The following is a 14,121-nucleotide window of genomic DNA, read 5'->3' as shown; positions in this document are numbered from 1 at the left end:
AGACGTAGCATCCTTGCTCTTTCCTAGAGAAAGGCTCTGCCTCTCTCCAGCTCATTCCGTGCTCTTTGCTCTATGGACCATTTCTTCCACTCCTTGCAAAGACCCTTATCTTTCAAAGCAAAGCTCTTTTCTTTCTCTCGGAACCATTTTGTTCTGATCTGTTCATTAAAATGTTAAGGATCTGTGAAACCAGTTCAGCTCCTGCTGTGCTGTATCTTCTGTCTTATAGCAATACTGTGTGCGCCACTGCAGCCCAGGGGAAGCTAGAGCTGGTGGTGGTAATAATAAGAAACGTTAACATATTCATTATAAACATGTTAATATTTACAAAAGAGTAAAAGAAAACTGTTGAATTTACTGTATTGGATTTCAGTGCGTGTTGATACTTCCTGGCTGACATTATTTGCTGCAACGTGGAAGATCTCTCACATCTGGAAGAGCTGATTCTGCTGAAAAAACAGCTCAGAATTTTCAGGAGACTTGCAAATAACACCCTAGTTCTTCACGTGTGTGAATACAGCTACTTCTGTAAAACTGGGCCCCGTCTTGAGGCATCTCCGAAGATAGCCTTTAGTGGTTCAACCGCAATGTAGCACAGAAACAGTTGTGCTCTGGGTCACTGATGCCTTTAACATTTTGCCTGTGCATATTGTGACCATCTAGGGAACTAGGAGTTCGACTTACACCAAGTTCATGCCAAACGTGTAGTTTGTAAATCGATGCACGACACCTTCATTCCTATTTGGCAATTTTGGTATTACATTAGACTTGGAATCATGGGACAAGAATTTTTTTTTTTGGTTTTTAAGGTTGTTTTTCTCTCCTGTGTATGCTGTGCTCTCACTTTGTTTGAGATAGCCTTAAACAAGGAGGAAAAAGGAAAGGGGGGGGGGGGGGGGAAGTAAATTAACTTGGAATTGAAAGCCCTAACTCTTGATGTCCAGACTGGACAGACAACTGGAACAGTGAAAGTTTTATAGCACTAATTGAACTCTTGACCTCATTTCATATGATTGCATGAGAGTCCTACACTGGCTCAACTGGCAGAGCGGGTGGCTTTGTGAGGATGAAGTGCTGCCACGAGTAGCTGCTCGGGCTGGCTGGGCTGGGGTGTCTCCCAGGGGCTGCGTCGCGACGATGCCTGCTGGCTCCCAAGCCCCCTGGTCTGGGTTCTGCCTCCGTTGCCAGTGGCCTGGCCTGGCCATCCAGCCGCAGCCTGCCTCAGGTGGGAACACAGCTCGCCCTGCCCGGCCGAGAGGGTGGTTGGAAATACGGGTTGTCCCACAGAAACGCAGGGACATCGTGTGTTCTTGCTGTGGTCTAGGTAAAAACTTGTTTTTTCTCTAGAGTCCCTACTGGACCTAGACTGAAACACTTGTTTTGCTCCAAAGGGAAAAATAGAGTTGGAAACCCACCGAGATGTCAATAAACCCTCTTTAGATTAGTGGATTTTATTTGGGCTTGGGTGGGTAGGGAACACTGAGCTAAACACAGCTGCTCTGTGTATGTTGCACTTAATGCTGCACAATAGCTATTAAAAAATAATGCTGCAAAAGTGTAGACAGGGCAAGTCCAGGTGCTCCTCTTCATCAGCTCTAGACATTCAGGTTACTGGAGGTGTTGGACAGACTTTTCTTTCTTAATATTTAAAATTTCTTCAGAGCAACTTATGAAATGGGCTGTTAGCATAGTTCTGAGCCTGCTGTAGTTTCCTCCTGGGCTAATTCTGTAATTCAAATAGTCTAACCTGGGAAGAAGTACCTTTGTAAAGACCCAGCAGACCTGTCCTTTTAAACACTGCTTTCTGTCCCTTAAACCAGATTTTCAAGAGAGGATGGTATCTCCAAGTATTAACTCCTTCATATATTTTGCTTTAACCAACTTCCAGATCACTTCCTTGTGATGACTATTACCTTTTTTGTGAGACTTGAGCTCCCGATTTCTCACTCACTTACAGTACCACTTGGACATAAAGCTGGGGACTCTGGCTCATCTGAAACATGTTTTTTTTTGTCACATGTAATTTTGGGAATCCCTTTTCTTTTGCCCTTTCAGCACAGCTTGACGTGTGAAAGCTGATGGTATTTTTGCTTGCCAACTTTTGTGCAAGCCAACAGCAAAACTGCGCCCTTTCAAAGATTACCAGTGTGAAAGTATGTTTTTATTATTTTCGCCTTCTGTTGCCTTCTCCCTTTGTTACCAACTTAGGAACGGAAAGTGAGCATTTAAAAGATGTTTATATGGGAGATTATGGTATGCTAAAAGATGTCTGTTTCAGAATTATCCAGCAACCTGGGCACTTCTGTTTCTCTTTGACCTCAGTTAAGAAAAATACCTAACTTATATCTCGCTAGTTCTAAATGCTCCTGGTTTTGAGATCCATTGATAAACCTTTAGAGTGCTCATAACTTGTATCTGTTTGAGGGGTTTTTTTGTCTCTGCCCTTGAGTTAGGTTTGGAGAAAGTAGAGGGAAAAAACCGCCTCTTTCCTGGTATTTGAGTATCAGTATGGCAGCAGGCATTGGACTTGGATATCTTAGGCACTTGTCCAGCAGAAACTGTTCAACTGCTCTTAACGTGGTGGAGAGGCTACTGAACAGCTGTTGGAGAAGAAACTGTGGGGTTTTGCAGGTCAGGGTTGACTCTTCCCAGTTGGAGCTCTCCCATCCCCTCCCCCATTACTCCTTTTTATACTATATTTACTTTAGCTTACTGAAGAGAGCCATTTCGACACTTGATTCTATTTTTATTTCAGCTTTCTAGAAAATGAAGTGCTTTAACAAAAGTCACAGTAAGCAGCAGTATCTCACAGTGTGATTTGTTTGTCACATTCTCGTTGCAATTCCTGAGGAGAGGCTTGGGGACAGCTCTGACCGCAGCTCCTTGGCACTGCAGGAAGCCCAGGAAGGCTTTGCTTTCAGCTGCCTTTTTGGTTTAAGTACCATCTGAAAGATGACCATGCCAGAGGCTCTGCAGTGCCAGGGCGGCACGTGCAGGAGGTGAACTTGCAGTCAAGAAGAAAACCAGGAATGAACTACCAGGTCAACGGGGGAGTCCCTGCTGCTTTCCCCATCTGCCAGACTGCCATGCTGCAGGGATCAGAGGAGAACACTTTCCACCACACAAATTCCTTGTGGCCAAATTCACTTCGGAAGTGTCGGCATTGGTGTTTGGACATGCTCCACTGTGACCAGCTGGCATTTTGGCAGCAGGGCTGCTCCAAGCCTTCAAGCAGAAGGAATGATGTTCTGCTGCCCACTCCCAGCCAAGCTACTCTCTCCTGCGTCAGTGAGCCCATGTCTAAGCTGGCTCTCTTCCTCCAGGCAGTCTGTTAGCCCTCTGCCCAGCATGATTCACTCGGGGCCCCTCCAAAGCTGACACAGAAGGAGATGGAGTGGATCTGATCCCCAGCTGCCACAAGAGGCAGCCTGCAGGCAGCCGTATGCTCTCGTGCTTAGTGGCATCCCAGTTCCTCTTCCCTACTCCCCCGTGTTTGTGTGCTTTGGGTGACTAGATCCAGCTGCTTGCTGCCTTGGAGTCCACCATATCTGTGTAAGAACAGCGCTCAGGTGAGCAGTCCTTAAGACACTAGCAAAAGAGTAAATTTGTTCTGCCTGGAACTTGGGATAAGCTGTAAACAGTTAAGTTTGCTTGCTACCACTTAAATTCTTGTTTGCTGTCTGTAAAATCTGGTTGGCTTTTAAAAATCTGTGTAATCTTTAAGTATGGCAGTATATTTGGGCTCCATTTATAGTATAAATCGGAAATGCTGTGGTCTCTTTCTTTTGGCTTGTTTGCTTTTATACCGTGAAAGCAATAAGGCAGTTAAGTTCTGACTGGCTCATTTTCAGCAGAAGAGTGAGGTTTTGGTATCTGGAAACATAATGAAAATGGAATTGCTACGTCTCCTACAGAAATAATGTCTATCCCAAGTCATCTACTCACTGCGGTTATAGCTCAAACAAGATTTGGTTGAATGTCAGGCATTTTAGAGTGAAACCAAGATAACTCAATTACGAGATCAATTATTCCTGATAGCGGTGGCATTATGGTATACTCCATGAGTGAGTCATGCAAGGCCTGATTCTTCCATCAGTCTGTAGAACAGTCCCTTCTGAGCTATTAAGTGTTCTGGAGTATCAAATTCAGCTATCCGACCATTTTCCAAGACTAAAATCCTGTGAACATTAAAACAGAAGTGTAAGCTTGGGGATACACCAGCAGCTGTAATAAACTTAGTTATTTCTACTTATTTCTGAAATATAAATTTCAGTACTTGCTTGTTATTCAGTCAAGCTTTCCAGCAGCTTTTCAGCTGGGAAACAGCTGTGGGATAGAAATAGGTTTCTGATGAGTGACTATTCAAGTACTGAGTCTGTGGGAGGAGAGTTTTGTGGCAACTGAGACTGGAGTAAGATTTGTGAACGTGTGTTTTAGCTTCACGATTTTAAGATGAAGCAAAGATCTGTAGCCATGGTTTCACTGTCAGTGGGGGAAAAAGGGGTAAGATACAGCATGAAACGTGTCATGTGGGAATAAATTATCTTTGATTAACCTATTGGTGCCTAGCTGATCTCAGATAGCTCCTGCAATCTCTACAGCAAAGCTTTGAGGGTTAAACAAGAAAAGGACAGAAACGAAATTGCTGTTCACTAATACTCTGTGGTTTGTCTAGTTCACACAGGTTGCCTGTGTCTTCCTTCCTCCTTAGGAAAGTGGCTGAAGATATTACCTGTCGCAGTCCATGATGGTCTTTATCCGGTGAGCTATTGTTAACACTGTGCTGTCTTTGAACTGAGCTCTCAGGGTGGACTGAATGTGAAGATCAGTTTCTAAATCTACTGCTGCTGTGGCCTCATCTAGAATGAGGATTTTGGCTTTCCGAAGAAGTGCTCTGGCCAGACAAACCAGCTGTTTCTGACCAGTGCTGCAAGTAAGAAGAGGGATGGTAAACTGAGAGCAGTAGTCACTTCTCCCTGGGGCCAGAATACGTGATTAATTTGAAAATAGTAATGAAAAGGTGATTGTTCCCCTTCCCTGAAAGGGTGACTGAGGCTGGTGGCACTGCAACTAACAGCATGAAACAACCTAAGGAAATGAAGGGAGTGTATTAGTATAGCACCCAGGAGATCTGCACTTAGAACAGGATTCCAGTGTTTTAAGTACTGCACAAACACAAGCCACCACAATGATTAAGTCTCAAAGGTCTTCCAGTAGCTGTCTTACGATTTGATTTCATGCTGCTAAACAGGACAATAATGCAGCAATTTGCTGTCTGGGCACTTTTTTTTTTTTAAATGAATTAGACTCCTTGTCCCACTAGCTCTATGTTCTTCTAGCCCACAGGCTGGCACTGCCCTGCCCCTGTCTTTCTGCAGATAAGGTACCTTAGGTTTTCCCCTTGGTCAGTGCATTTATATTCCAACTGATGTGGCAAATCTGCAACAAAGTTCTTGAGCTGAGTCAGTTCCAAAGCTGTCCAGATGTCTGCATCAGTGTATCGGTTTAATGGGTCGAGATTCATTCTTAGAGAGCCAGAAAACAAAACTGGATCCTGAGCACAGAAACAGTACAAACAACTCCTGAAATGAATTATAAAAATGAGCTCTCCAGTTTTCGCTGCTGGGTGCAAATCTGTGGCTAATGTTATATTGAATTGGAGACGAGCATGGCATAGAGGTTATTTCCAACTTTGAAATTTCTGAATGTCCCTCCTCTCACAGAACCTTTATAAAACCTTCCTAGGTGTTAAGACTTACAATACTGCTGAAGCACCTTGGAAATTAATTTCGTACCTGGGGAATGACAGTTATCTTGGTTCTAAGGTCATGGAGACCTAGTTGAGCAATATCTAGTCCATCAATTAGGATCGCTCCTTCTGCAGCTTCCACTAATCGCAGCAATCCCACAGCAAGAGTAGATTTCCCAGCTCCTGTTCTTCCAGTTACGCCGATCTGTAAAGTGCAATGGAAAGCTTTTGGTTTTGATGTTGATAGTTTTCCACAGTTGGACAGACCTGTCATGTAGTTCCTCTTGGCCTTTTGAAGAGAGACAACTTTGCATGGATCAAATCTTCAGGGCTGTTCAAGATTCACGTCATCTAGCAATACGTTCTTAAAGGGAATCATTTATAATTTGTAATTGTTTTGTATGAAAAGGAATCTTGAAAGGCTTTGATGGGAAGAATAACTACAAGACTTAGCAGCTAGAATGAGGCCTTGATGTGGCACTAGATTTAAAAAGTGAAATTCCTTTGCTGTAACTCTGCTAACCCTCTGTGAAATATTTCACTCAGGAGAATGTATAGGGTATGCAGCAATCCTGGAAACACTACTTTGTACTAGAAGAGGCGTGCAGTGTGATAGATGGAAAAGGGCTCATACCTCACTGCAGCTTTCATGCTGACAAGTTACTATACCTTGGTGTAGGGCAGGGACTGTATCTGCCCAGATCTGATCACTGCAAAGCACTGTTCACACTTTGTAGCTCTTCTGAAACAAGTGGCTTTGCTTACCTTCTCTTGCCCATTGATGGTTAGATTGACATGCTTCAGTGCTAACTCCAGATTTGGCCTGTATCGCAAACTATAGTTTCTAAATTCAATTCTTCCTTCAGTGAGCCAAACTTTACCTTGACGTTTGCCATTCACAGTCCAGGGTGCCTAAATAGATGAAAACAAATAGCAACGTATGAAGCTGATTTAAATTACCAAATCAAGTGGCCATACGGAAACGGGATGCTTATGAAGACATCTGTGCCAAATTCCCCTGATCTGTTTTCTGTTTCCAAAAGAGAAAAAGGCTTCTAACTTTCATATTGCAAATGTTGACTTTTTACGTTGTGCAAAGATGCCAATTATCTTAACTGAAAATGGGGATAAACATTTGTTTGCATGTCAGAGTTCTGACATTATGAGTGGTTCAATAAAAAAGATTTATATGCCCCTGTAAACAGGACTGTGAAAGTCTCCTGTAGTAGGATCTCAGGTCAGCATATGGATAAATAATTTTAATGATTACAGAAAAAAATTATTGCACTGGAGGCTTTTAGTGGCTAAAAGGCTATCTAGCAGCCATCAGTTATCAGAGAGTTGCATCTGAACTCACGCAATAAATACATACTCCAAATATGGGCAGAAAATACAGCTCATTCCATGAGTGTTACCAACTGAAGCTATTTTAATGGCAATCCAATGCTTAACTCTCTTAAGGAAATAATGATGATCAGAGGTTATAAAACAAGCCTAGTCACTTGGATAAAACCCAAATGCTGCAGTTCTTTAAAGGAAACATAACTGGCCTTTTAGAGGGGGAAAACTAGGGGTTTGTCCAGCTGGAACAGAAAAGTTACTCATTTAGTTTGCAGAGGTGTTCACCTCTGCTGGTGAGGTCAATAGTTGGTTAGCTACCTCCTTAGGAGTCCTCAAGTATTCTCTCACTCTCTCCACAGAAACAATGTTGTTCTCTATTTCCGTCCAGGAGCGCACCATCCAGTTCAGAACACCAGTTATCTAGCAGAAAGAAACAGAAGCATTTGGGCAGATAAAATAAGTCTTGACCTGTGCTTGCGACATACCTGGTACTTTGATGAGGAGGTCTTAAACACTAAGACAGCTAATTACTTGAGAAATCATCCCTTAAAAGGCTAAAAAATAACCACAGATCCTTGTGAAAGTTTGTAAAGCTATGTTTAAAGAGCGTAGCCAGCTCCCCCCATATAGAGAATGAAATGCTACTGACTTGGGTGCTGAAAGATAGTGCGACTATTTCTCAGGTTGCTGCGTAACTAGCCTACAAGCAGGTAAGACAGATGCTGAAGACCATGCTTCAGTTGCTCAGAGCATGCTGTGATTTAAGTATGAGTTCAGATGCAGGAGGACGAAGATAACTGGTACATATGTTTATCAGGTTCATTCTCTCTAAGGGGCCACGTGCTCCAGATGCTCTGGGTTTCAGCAGTGACAGCAGGGTTTGGTAAAAGGCATCTAAAAAGCCACAGAAATAGTTCATAATTTCTTAGAAATTAAAATGGTAGCAGAAATTAAAGGGCAAGTTGCTTTTGATGAAAGGCAAGCATAGTACTACTTCAATGCTGAGTTACCTGAAGAGCGTATGCAATGGAGAAGCCAGCAGTTCCTGGACTAAGATGTGTTCTGCCCATTGCTGCAAACAGTGCTGCAAACAAGACGATGCCATTGCCTAGAAACTCCAGGTTTGTAGCAAGCCACCTGCAAGAGGAGGAGAGTACAGGGCTGTTGCTGGGTGCCCTCTTCCTTTCTCTCAACAACATCTGTGATGATTTTGCAAAACACTTGTGGAGCTGCTTGGGTACAGGGTGCTCAACAAAGCTCTTGTCATGCCCTGGTTGCTCTTACCCAGCCACCCTGTAGCTCATTAATGGCTCCAGTCTGTCCAAACTGGTTGGCTTATGGTCTCTGTTAGGATTTTCTCCAAGGCCTGCTGGATGAGAGCAGCCAGCACACAGCTTCTTGGATGAGCTGGTCTAACATCTCTCACTCTTTCTGGTACTCCTCACCTGTTTCATGACTGGTGGCTGATGGCTCATTGTCTGATGGGTTCTGCATCCACCACAGGCCTCATGTGCTCTGTTATGCGATGATGGGCCTCACCAGGCATGCACTACAGCTTCCTGCATTTTGGACACCAAGTGATACCTCTAGCTGTGTGTCAGCATGTGTGTGCCTAGCCATACAACAGAGATGGGAACATATTGGTTGTGTGAGAGGCACGTTGCCAGAGAGGGGTGCAGTGTGAGTGATAATGAAAGAGGCTACCCTACCCCCAAAACACTGTGCACCACTGTCTCATCTTCTGTGTACCTCCACCCAAGCCCCAAGAGCAGCCATCTCCACTCACCAAGCCCATGGGAATAAACTATCATTTTCTTTACACTGCAGATTTGTACCTGTCAGCAACTGCTCCAGGAAAGCATATTCGCTGATTCTCATTCACTAAAAAATTGCTCTTCAAAATAAACCTCTCCTGGTCCTTGTAAGCACGGATCACGCTGCTTCCTTGGAACGTTTCTGAAATGTGGGAGTAGATGGGTGACCTGCTGGCAGCCTCTATGCGTCTTAGCTGGCAGGAGGTGATGACATAGAAATGCTGGTACAAAGGAAAATGGAAGGGGAAGTGATTAGAAGGTTTAGACCTCCATGGAGGTGCTCCACAAAAAATTTGGGAAGGGCTCCACATGTGCAATAGTATGTACTGTCCTAGTGTTATAAAACCTAATGTGCAGGTAGGAGATGTCCTTAAAAGGTAAGGTAGCATTTCTGCCTGTCCTATCTTCATTAGGAATAACCCCAGGGTTAGTTAATGCAAACAAGCCAGGGTCCTCTGAACTTGCAAAGCCTCTAAACTCATGTGTACTTTCTCCTGTAGACCAGCCCTTTGCTTGATGGAGAACAGAGGCGTACTTGCACCCTTACTTGCCCTTCCCTCATGTTCAGGCTTAGCTAGCAAAGCATTTGAGGTTTCAGAGCCCAATGGGAGAGCTGCATGGCATACACGGATATATTAAAAAGTAGTGTAGGAATTCTGGAGGAAAGGAAAAATGCTTTTGGTCTTAATATGATTGCCTTTACACTAATGGAGACAAGGAGTATTGTTCTAGGTAGGATTTGATCTGGACATCAGAAAAGCACAAGCCTCTTTGTGAGGTCTCTGGAAGGCTGAGGCGATGTGGGAAGAACCACTGACATTACTCCTGTTCCGATGCAATTCAAGATGATGAAACTAGTTTCTGCATGTCTCTGCTCCTAAGACATGGAAGGAGGCTCTCTGCTGGGACACACTATTGCTACTTCAGCCTCTCCTGTTTGTGTATCTCTATAAGCTCCTACCTGGAATGCAGCATAAAGAACAGTCAAGGGCACTATGGCCATTGCTGCCCTTGGTGTAGCCACTATAATCACAAGGTAGATCTCTAGCAAGTTGAACAAGAATCCCAGCAAGGACTTCAGCTTGTCAGGGATGACAGAATCAATAGCATCCATTTCTCTGGAGAAGCGGTTCAGCAAGTTTCCAATGGGTGTTTGCTCAAAGAAGACCATTGGGGATCTAGCAACATTCCTCAGCAACTGCAGAAAGAGCTTGTGCGATGCTAACACGCCACCTAGAAGGACTGCTGCCGTGGAGGCAAATCTGCCAAGGGCTGCAATATAAAAAAAATAATAATTATTACTAGGTCTGAACAAACTCACCTTGGAGTTCCCCTTTGTGAGATCATGATTTTCACTTAGTACTGTGAATGCTAAACTAGTGAAAGGAGCTGACTTTGGTAGCAATTAAGCCAAGCCTCAGAGTTGCAGGGTAAATGACTCTTTCCGTAGGGTAGTTACAGAGGGGCAGAAGACCTTCTAAGCAAGTTTGATGGAGGCCATGGATTCAGCAACTTGAACACATAGGACAAATTCTTTATTCTTCACAAAATGAGCTTGACTGGAATTACTTTGAATTGCTCAGTCTAAGGTTTCCTGCCTGACAGATTCACTGTTATCACAGAAGGGTACCCAACCCTTCCCTCTCTTTTCAACTTGTTCAAAGCTTACTCAATCTTTTGTCACTTGGGCTGAGATTTTTCCAGATTTGATTTCTGTCCTAAAACAAGTGATTTTTTTTAAAGAGTGACCGAAAGAATTGTGGCTATTTTTAAAGGGAAAGATTTAAAGAAATGTAGAATTCTACAACTTCTTCTTTTTCTCTCTCTTTACACTTAAAAGGCCTAAACCAAGATTTAATTCAGCATGGAAAAGAGCCACCGCTTGCACTTTGATATGATTAATTTTTATTGGAGGAATGGAAAGGGATAAGAGGAAGAAAGATATGCAGAAGATGTTGGATACAAAGGGGCAGGATAGAAAAATAAGGATGTTGTGTAGTTCTTCCATTGCTGAATGCTTTAGGGGCTCAAGTCATTTAGTTCCAGCAGGAAATATAGAGGAATCACTATCATCGTGGTCTGCTGAAAGGCACAGGAGAACACTTCTAGCATACCATGAAGGAGAATTTGAGGCAGTAACACTGGAAATATTGTTTAGATCCCTTAGAAATCCTCTCTGTGCGTCAGAGCCTGTAGTTTTAGGTCCCATGCCAAACCTTTAGGGCTGGTGCCAAAAACCCAGGAGGCTAAGAGCCCATGGGTATGCACTTGTTTATATTCTGAGAAAACATCCTGGATATGGGAAAGGGAGATGGAAATACAGAAAAGAATTAGGTGAGCAAGTTAAATGAACCTTGAACGACTCCTAGTGCACCGAAGACTCCAACTCTCAGCTCTGTGTGCTGTTGTGTCCCGTTGTGAACAGGGTCATCTGTCCACATGCTGAGCCAGTAACCACGAGAAAATGACACGGCTTGCTGACACGTGAACAACAGAATGATGTACACACACAGTGGTAATCCTATTGCCTTCAGGTAGGCTGCATAAATCGAAGTATTAACCTAGAGCGAAACAATTGGGGGAAAAATAGGAGGAGAGGTTGGGAGGATCAAGCTTGTTAGCAAGGAAAAGCAGCTCCGGAAGAAGGAATGATTTATTATGGCATACCTACTCGGTCATACGTCACGGGCCATAGCAACCATGTTAGTTCTTTCTTTGTTTTCTTCATGGATGAATAATGAAGCCATACTTAAATAAATCCATGGTGTTAATGAGTGACTATTATCAACTGATGAATGTTATTGTAATAGGCTCATGTTACTGCTGGAATGCACGTAAGGCTTTCCTTATGCCAGGCAGTGGTTTTCACTTGTTGTCGGTGTGAGTGAGAACTATCATGCATCCCGCTGACTGTTTGTGTAACTGCTGATCGGCAGAGGTGAGGAGAATCCCAGTGTGGCTAATACTGTGCTTCCCTAGGGGAACAGCAGCCCCCCTCTGGGGGTGTCAGACTTCTTACTCTCATCTCTTCTCAGTACCAGGGTGTAGCCTCAGGTATTTGTTTCCTCCCCATGTTTTACTGCTGCTACAACGTGCCCTGAATACACACCTCATCCATGCCCGACTCCTCCTAGCTGGAATCCCACATCTGCTTCATTCCTTTCACAGTACCCTCCTTGCCTCAGCCTTTTGAGGTGTTTCCCTTGGGCAAGATGAGAAGAGTGATGTGCCTCTTTGCCCCTTCCCACCAGCCTTGAGTCCAGTTTGTGGACAGACTCAAGATTGCAAGTCCCCTGTAATCTGTCCTGTTCTGCCCCTTACCACCACCTCACGCTGATTGCCTCAGCATGCTTTCCCCCTTCAGGTCAACTCTTGAATCAGGATCTCTCTTCTCAAGTGGTCATAATTTATTTTTTTTTCTCCCTCTCATTTCCATAATGTGTTCTCTGTAATGTACCTGCATTATTCCTATTTTGGAACCAGTGCTTAGATCGGGGCATCCAGGCACATACAGTTTGCACAGAAGGTGCTATGTAAGATAATGCTGAAATGACTTTGCCTCAACTATAGGGCAAACTTGTACAGCTCAGCTGACTTCCCTGGAGTTGCACTGGTTTAACTTAGGCAGTGAGCTGACCCACCTGCCATGCGTGGGTCAGTAATAAACCCATGGTTTGTGTCTTTGCCTTTACAGGAAGGTGCTGTGCTTACCCTGCCATGCTGAGTTTTCTCTCCCTTGGTTAATCTTCCTTTGGTGGCTGCAGCAGTGGTACAGTCTTGACTTACAGGAATGGTCTCCCTTCCCATAGCGGAAGATTTGATTGAATTGTCACTTCATAAAGAAAAAAAAACCTTTCAATTTTTAGTAAAGGCAAAGAGTATTTTAAAGCTGGATCTCCTTACCCATCTACCCCTATATTCATGCCTGTTTTGAGGGCGGCAGTTTTTGGGGTTGTCTAGAGCGACCCCAACCATTGTCCATATTTATCACAGGGGCTGGGCTCTGTCAAGCTATTAACAAACAGAGGCTTTAAGCATTCACTAGCTGTGGCTGGTTTGAAATGAGTCAGACCTTACAGCCCCACTGGAAAGTGAACAGCAAGCAAACGTATCAACATGCCTTGTACATGAGCTCTGGAACAAATTCTGGCTCCTTGTGAAATATGGAGAAAATGTTAGTCAACATCCACATTCAAGAGCAATTTCTTACTTATTCTTGAGTTTTGCTTCTTTGCTCTTATTATTAATTCCCCCCAATCAAATTTGGATCAATCCCAAGCCTGTATCATACTCAGAGCCTCCATGTAGGTTTGTATGGGCTTTTGGAGCAAGTTCTTCAGTGTCCAAGACAGCTTTAAGCTTACCTAAAGAGCTTCTCCTGTGATGGACCACTTCTAGAGGTGATGGTGCCTTTGGTGTCTCCTATAGCTGTGAAATAAATGCTTTTTTTTTCCTAAATGCTTTAGAACCCCGTTTTGTCCTGTATAGCCTTTGAGAGACTGGTAATACGGAGGAAAGATTAATTACAAAGAATTGTTTCTAAGGGTAGAAGTATCAAGGTGAGGCTTGAAGAATAGCACATATAGTGAGTAATTCTGTTTACTGCATGATTGTTGTCTACTAAGATGGAACTGTTTATTCAAGAACCAATTTTGAGGTGATGAGTCAGCTAATTTGACAGGCATATCTTTCCCCACACAAAGCGACAGCTTACTGTGATTTGCTCTCTGCTTTAAATGTCCATAATAGAACAAGTGTAAGACTGGCTTTCACAGTTTTATTCCCTTTTCCCTCTTCCCAACTGTGAACAGTAGCTGACTCCCCCTTCCCCCCAGTTCTTTAATGTTAATATTAAGGAAACAATTGACTGATAGACCTAGGAAGAATGATTCCAACTCATTTGGGTTACCTGGAAAACCAGCGCCTGCCTTCTCTTCTGCAGTAATATGTGAATGAAGAAATTCTGCAAAGGCCCCATTTCTCTGTAAAAGTTCTTGATAGGAACCAAATTCTGAGATTGTTCCATCCACCAGCAAAACAATGTTGTCCACTTGAGGCAAAATGTTGATTGTGTGAGTCACCAGCACACGAGTCTGCTTGAATAAAGAGGGAACAGTTACAACTGTTCTGATGTTTCCCTGCTCGCTCAAGCTCTTGCAGTCAGCTGTCTTCTAAAGAAAGATGTGTACTCTGTGTGAGCTATGGTTTTTACTAACT

General features: G+C 43.5%; 1 protein-coding gene across 2 annotated transcripts in view; it reads right to left on the bottom strand.

The window, feature by feature from the left end:
• Positions 1-477: 477 nt before the first annotated feature.
• Positions 478-14,121, bottom strand: part of ABCC6 (ATP binding cassette subfamily C member 6) — a 30,967-nt gene continuing 17,323 nt past the window's right edge. Inside the window, exons 19-31 of one of the 2 annotated variants that reach the window (XM_075514975.1) lie at positions 13,814-14,000; positions 13,269-13,332; positions 12,616-12,736; positions 11,258-11,465; positions 9,866-10,176; positions 8,926-9,125; positions 8,101-8,227; positions 7,409-7,510; positions 6,515-6,661; positions 5,796-5,954; positions 5,388-5,554; positions 4,733-4,927; positions 478-4,178 (exon numbers count right to left, since the gene is read on the bottom strand). In XM_075514975.1, the coding sequence (XP_075371090.1) occupies positions 4,070-4,178; positions 4,733-4,927; positions 5,388-5,554; positions 5,796-5,954; positions 6,515-6,661; positions 7,409-7,510; positions 8,101-8,227; positions 8,926-9,125; positions 9,866-10,176; positions 11,258-11,465; positions 12,616-12,736; positions 13,269-13,332; positions 13,814-14,000 (2,097 nt within the window). In that variant the 3' untranslated portion in view covers positions 478-4,069. The remainder of the gene's footprint in view (positions 4,179-4,732; positions 4,928-5,387; positions 5,555-5,795; positions 5,955-6,514; positions 6,662-7,408; positions 7,511-8,100; positions 8,228-8,925; positions 9,126-9,865; positions 10,177-11,257; positions 11,466-12,615; positions 12,737-13,268; positions 13,333-13,813; positions 14,001-14,121) is intronic. The other variant, XM_075514974.1, reaches the window with a different exon arrangement.

The sequence above is a fragment of the Mycteria americana genome, chromosome 12, assembly GCF_035582795.1.
Source record: "Mycteria americana isolate JAX WOST 10 ecotype Jacksonville Zoo and Gardens chromosome 12, USCA_MyAme_1.0, whole genome shotgun sequence".
NCBI lineage: Eukaryota > Metazoa > Chordata > Aves > Ciconiiformes > Ciconiidae > Mycteria > Mycteria americana.
The sequence above is the reverse complement of the archived record's forward strand: the minus strand, read 5'-3'. Positions and strand labels throughout refer to the sequence as shown.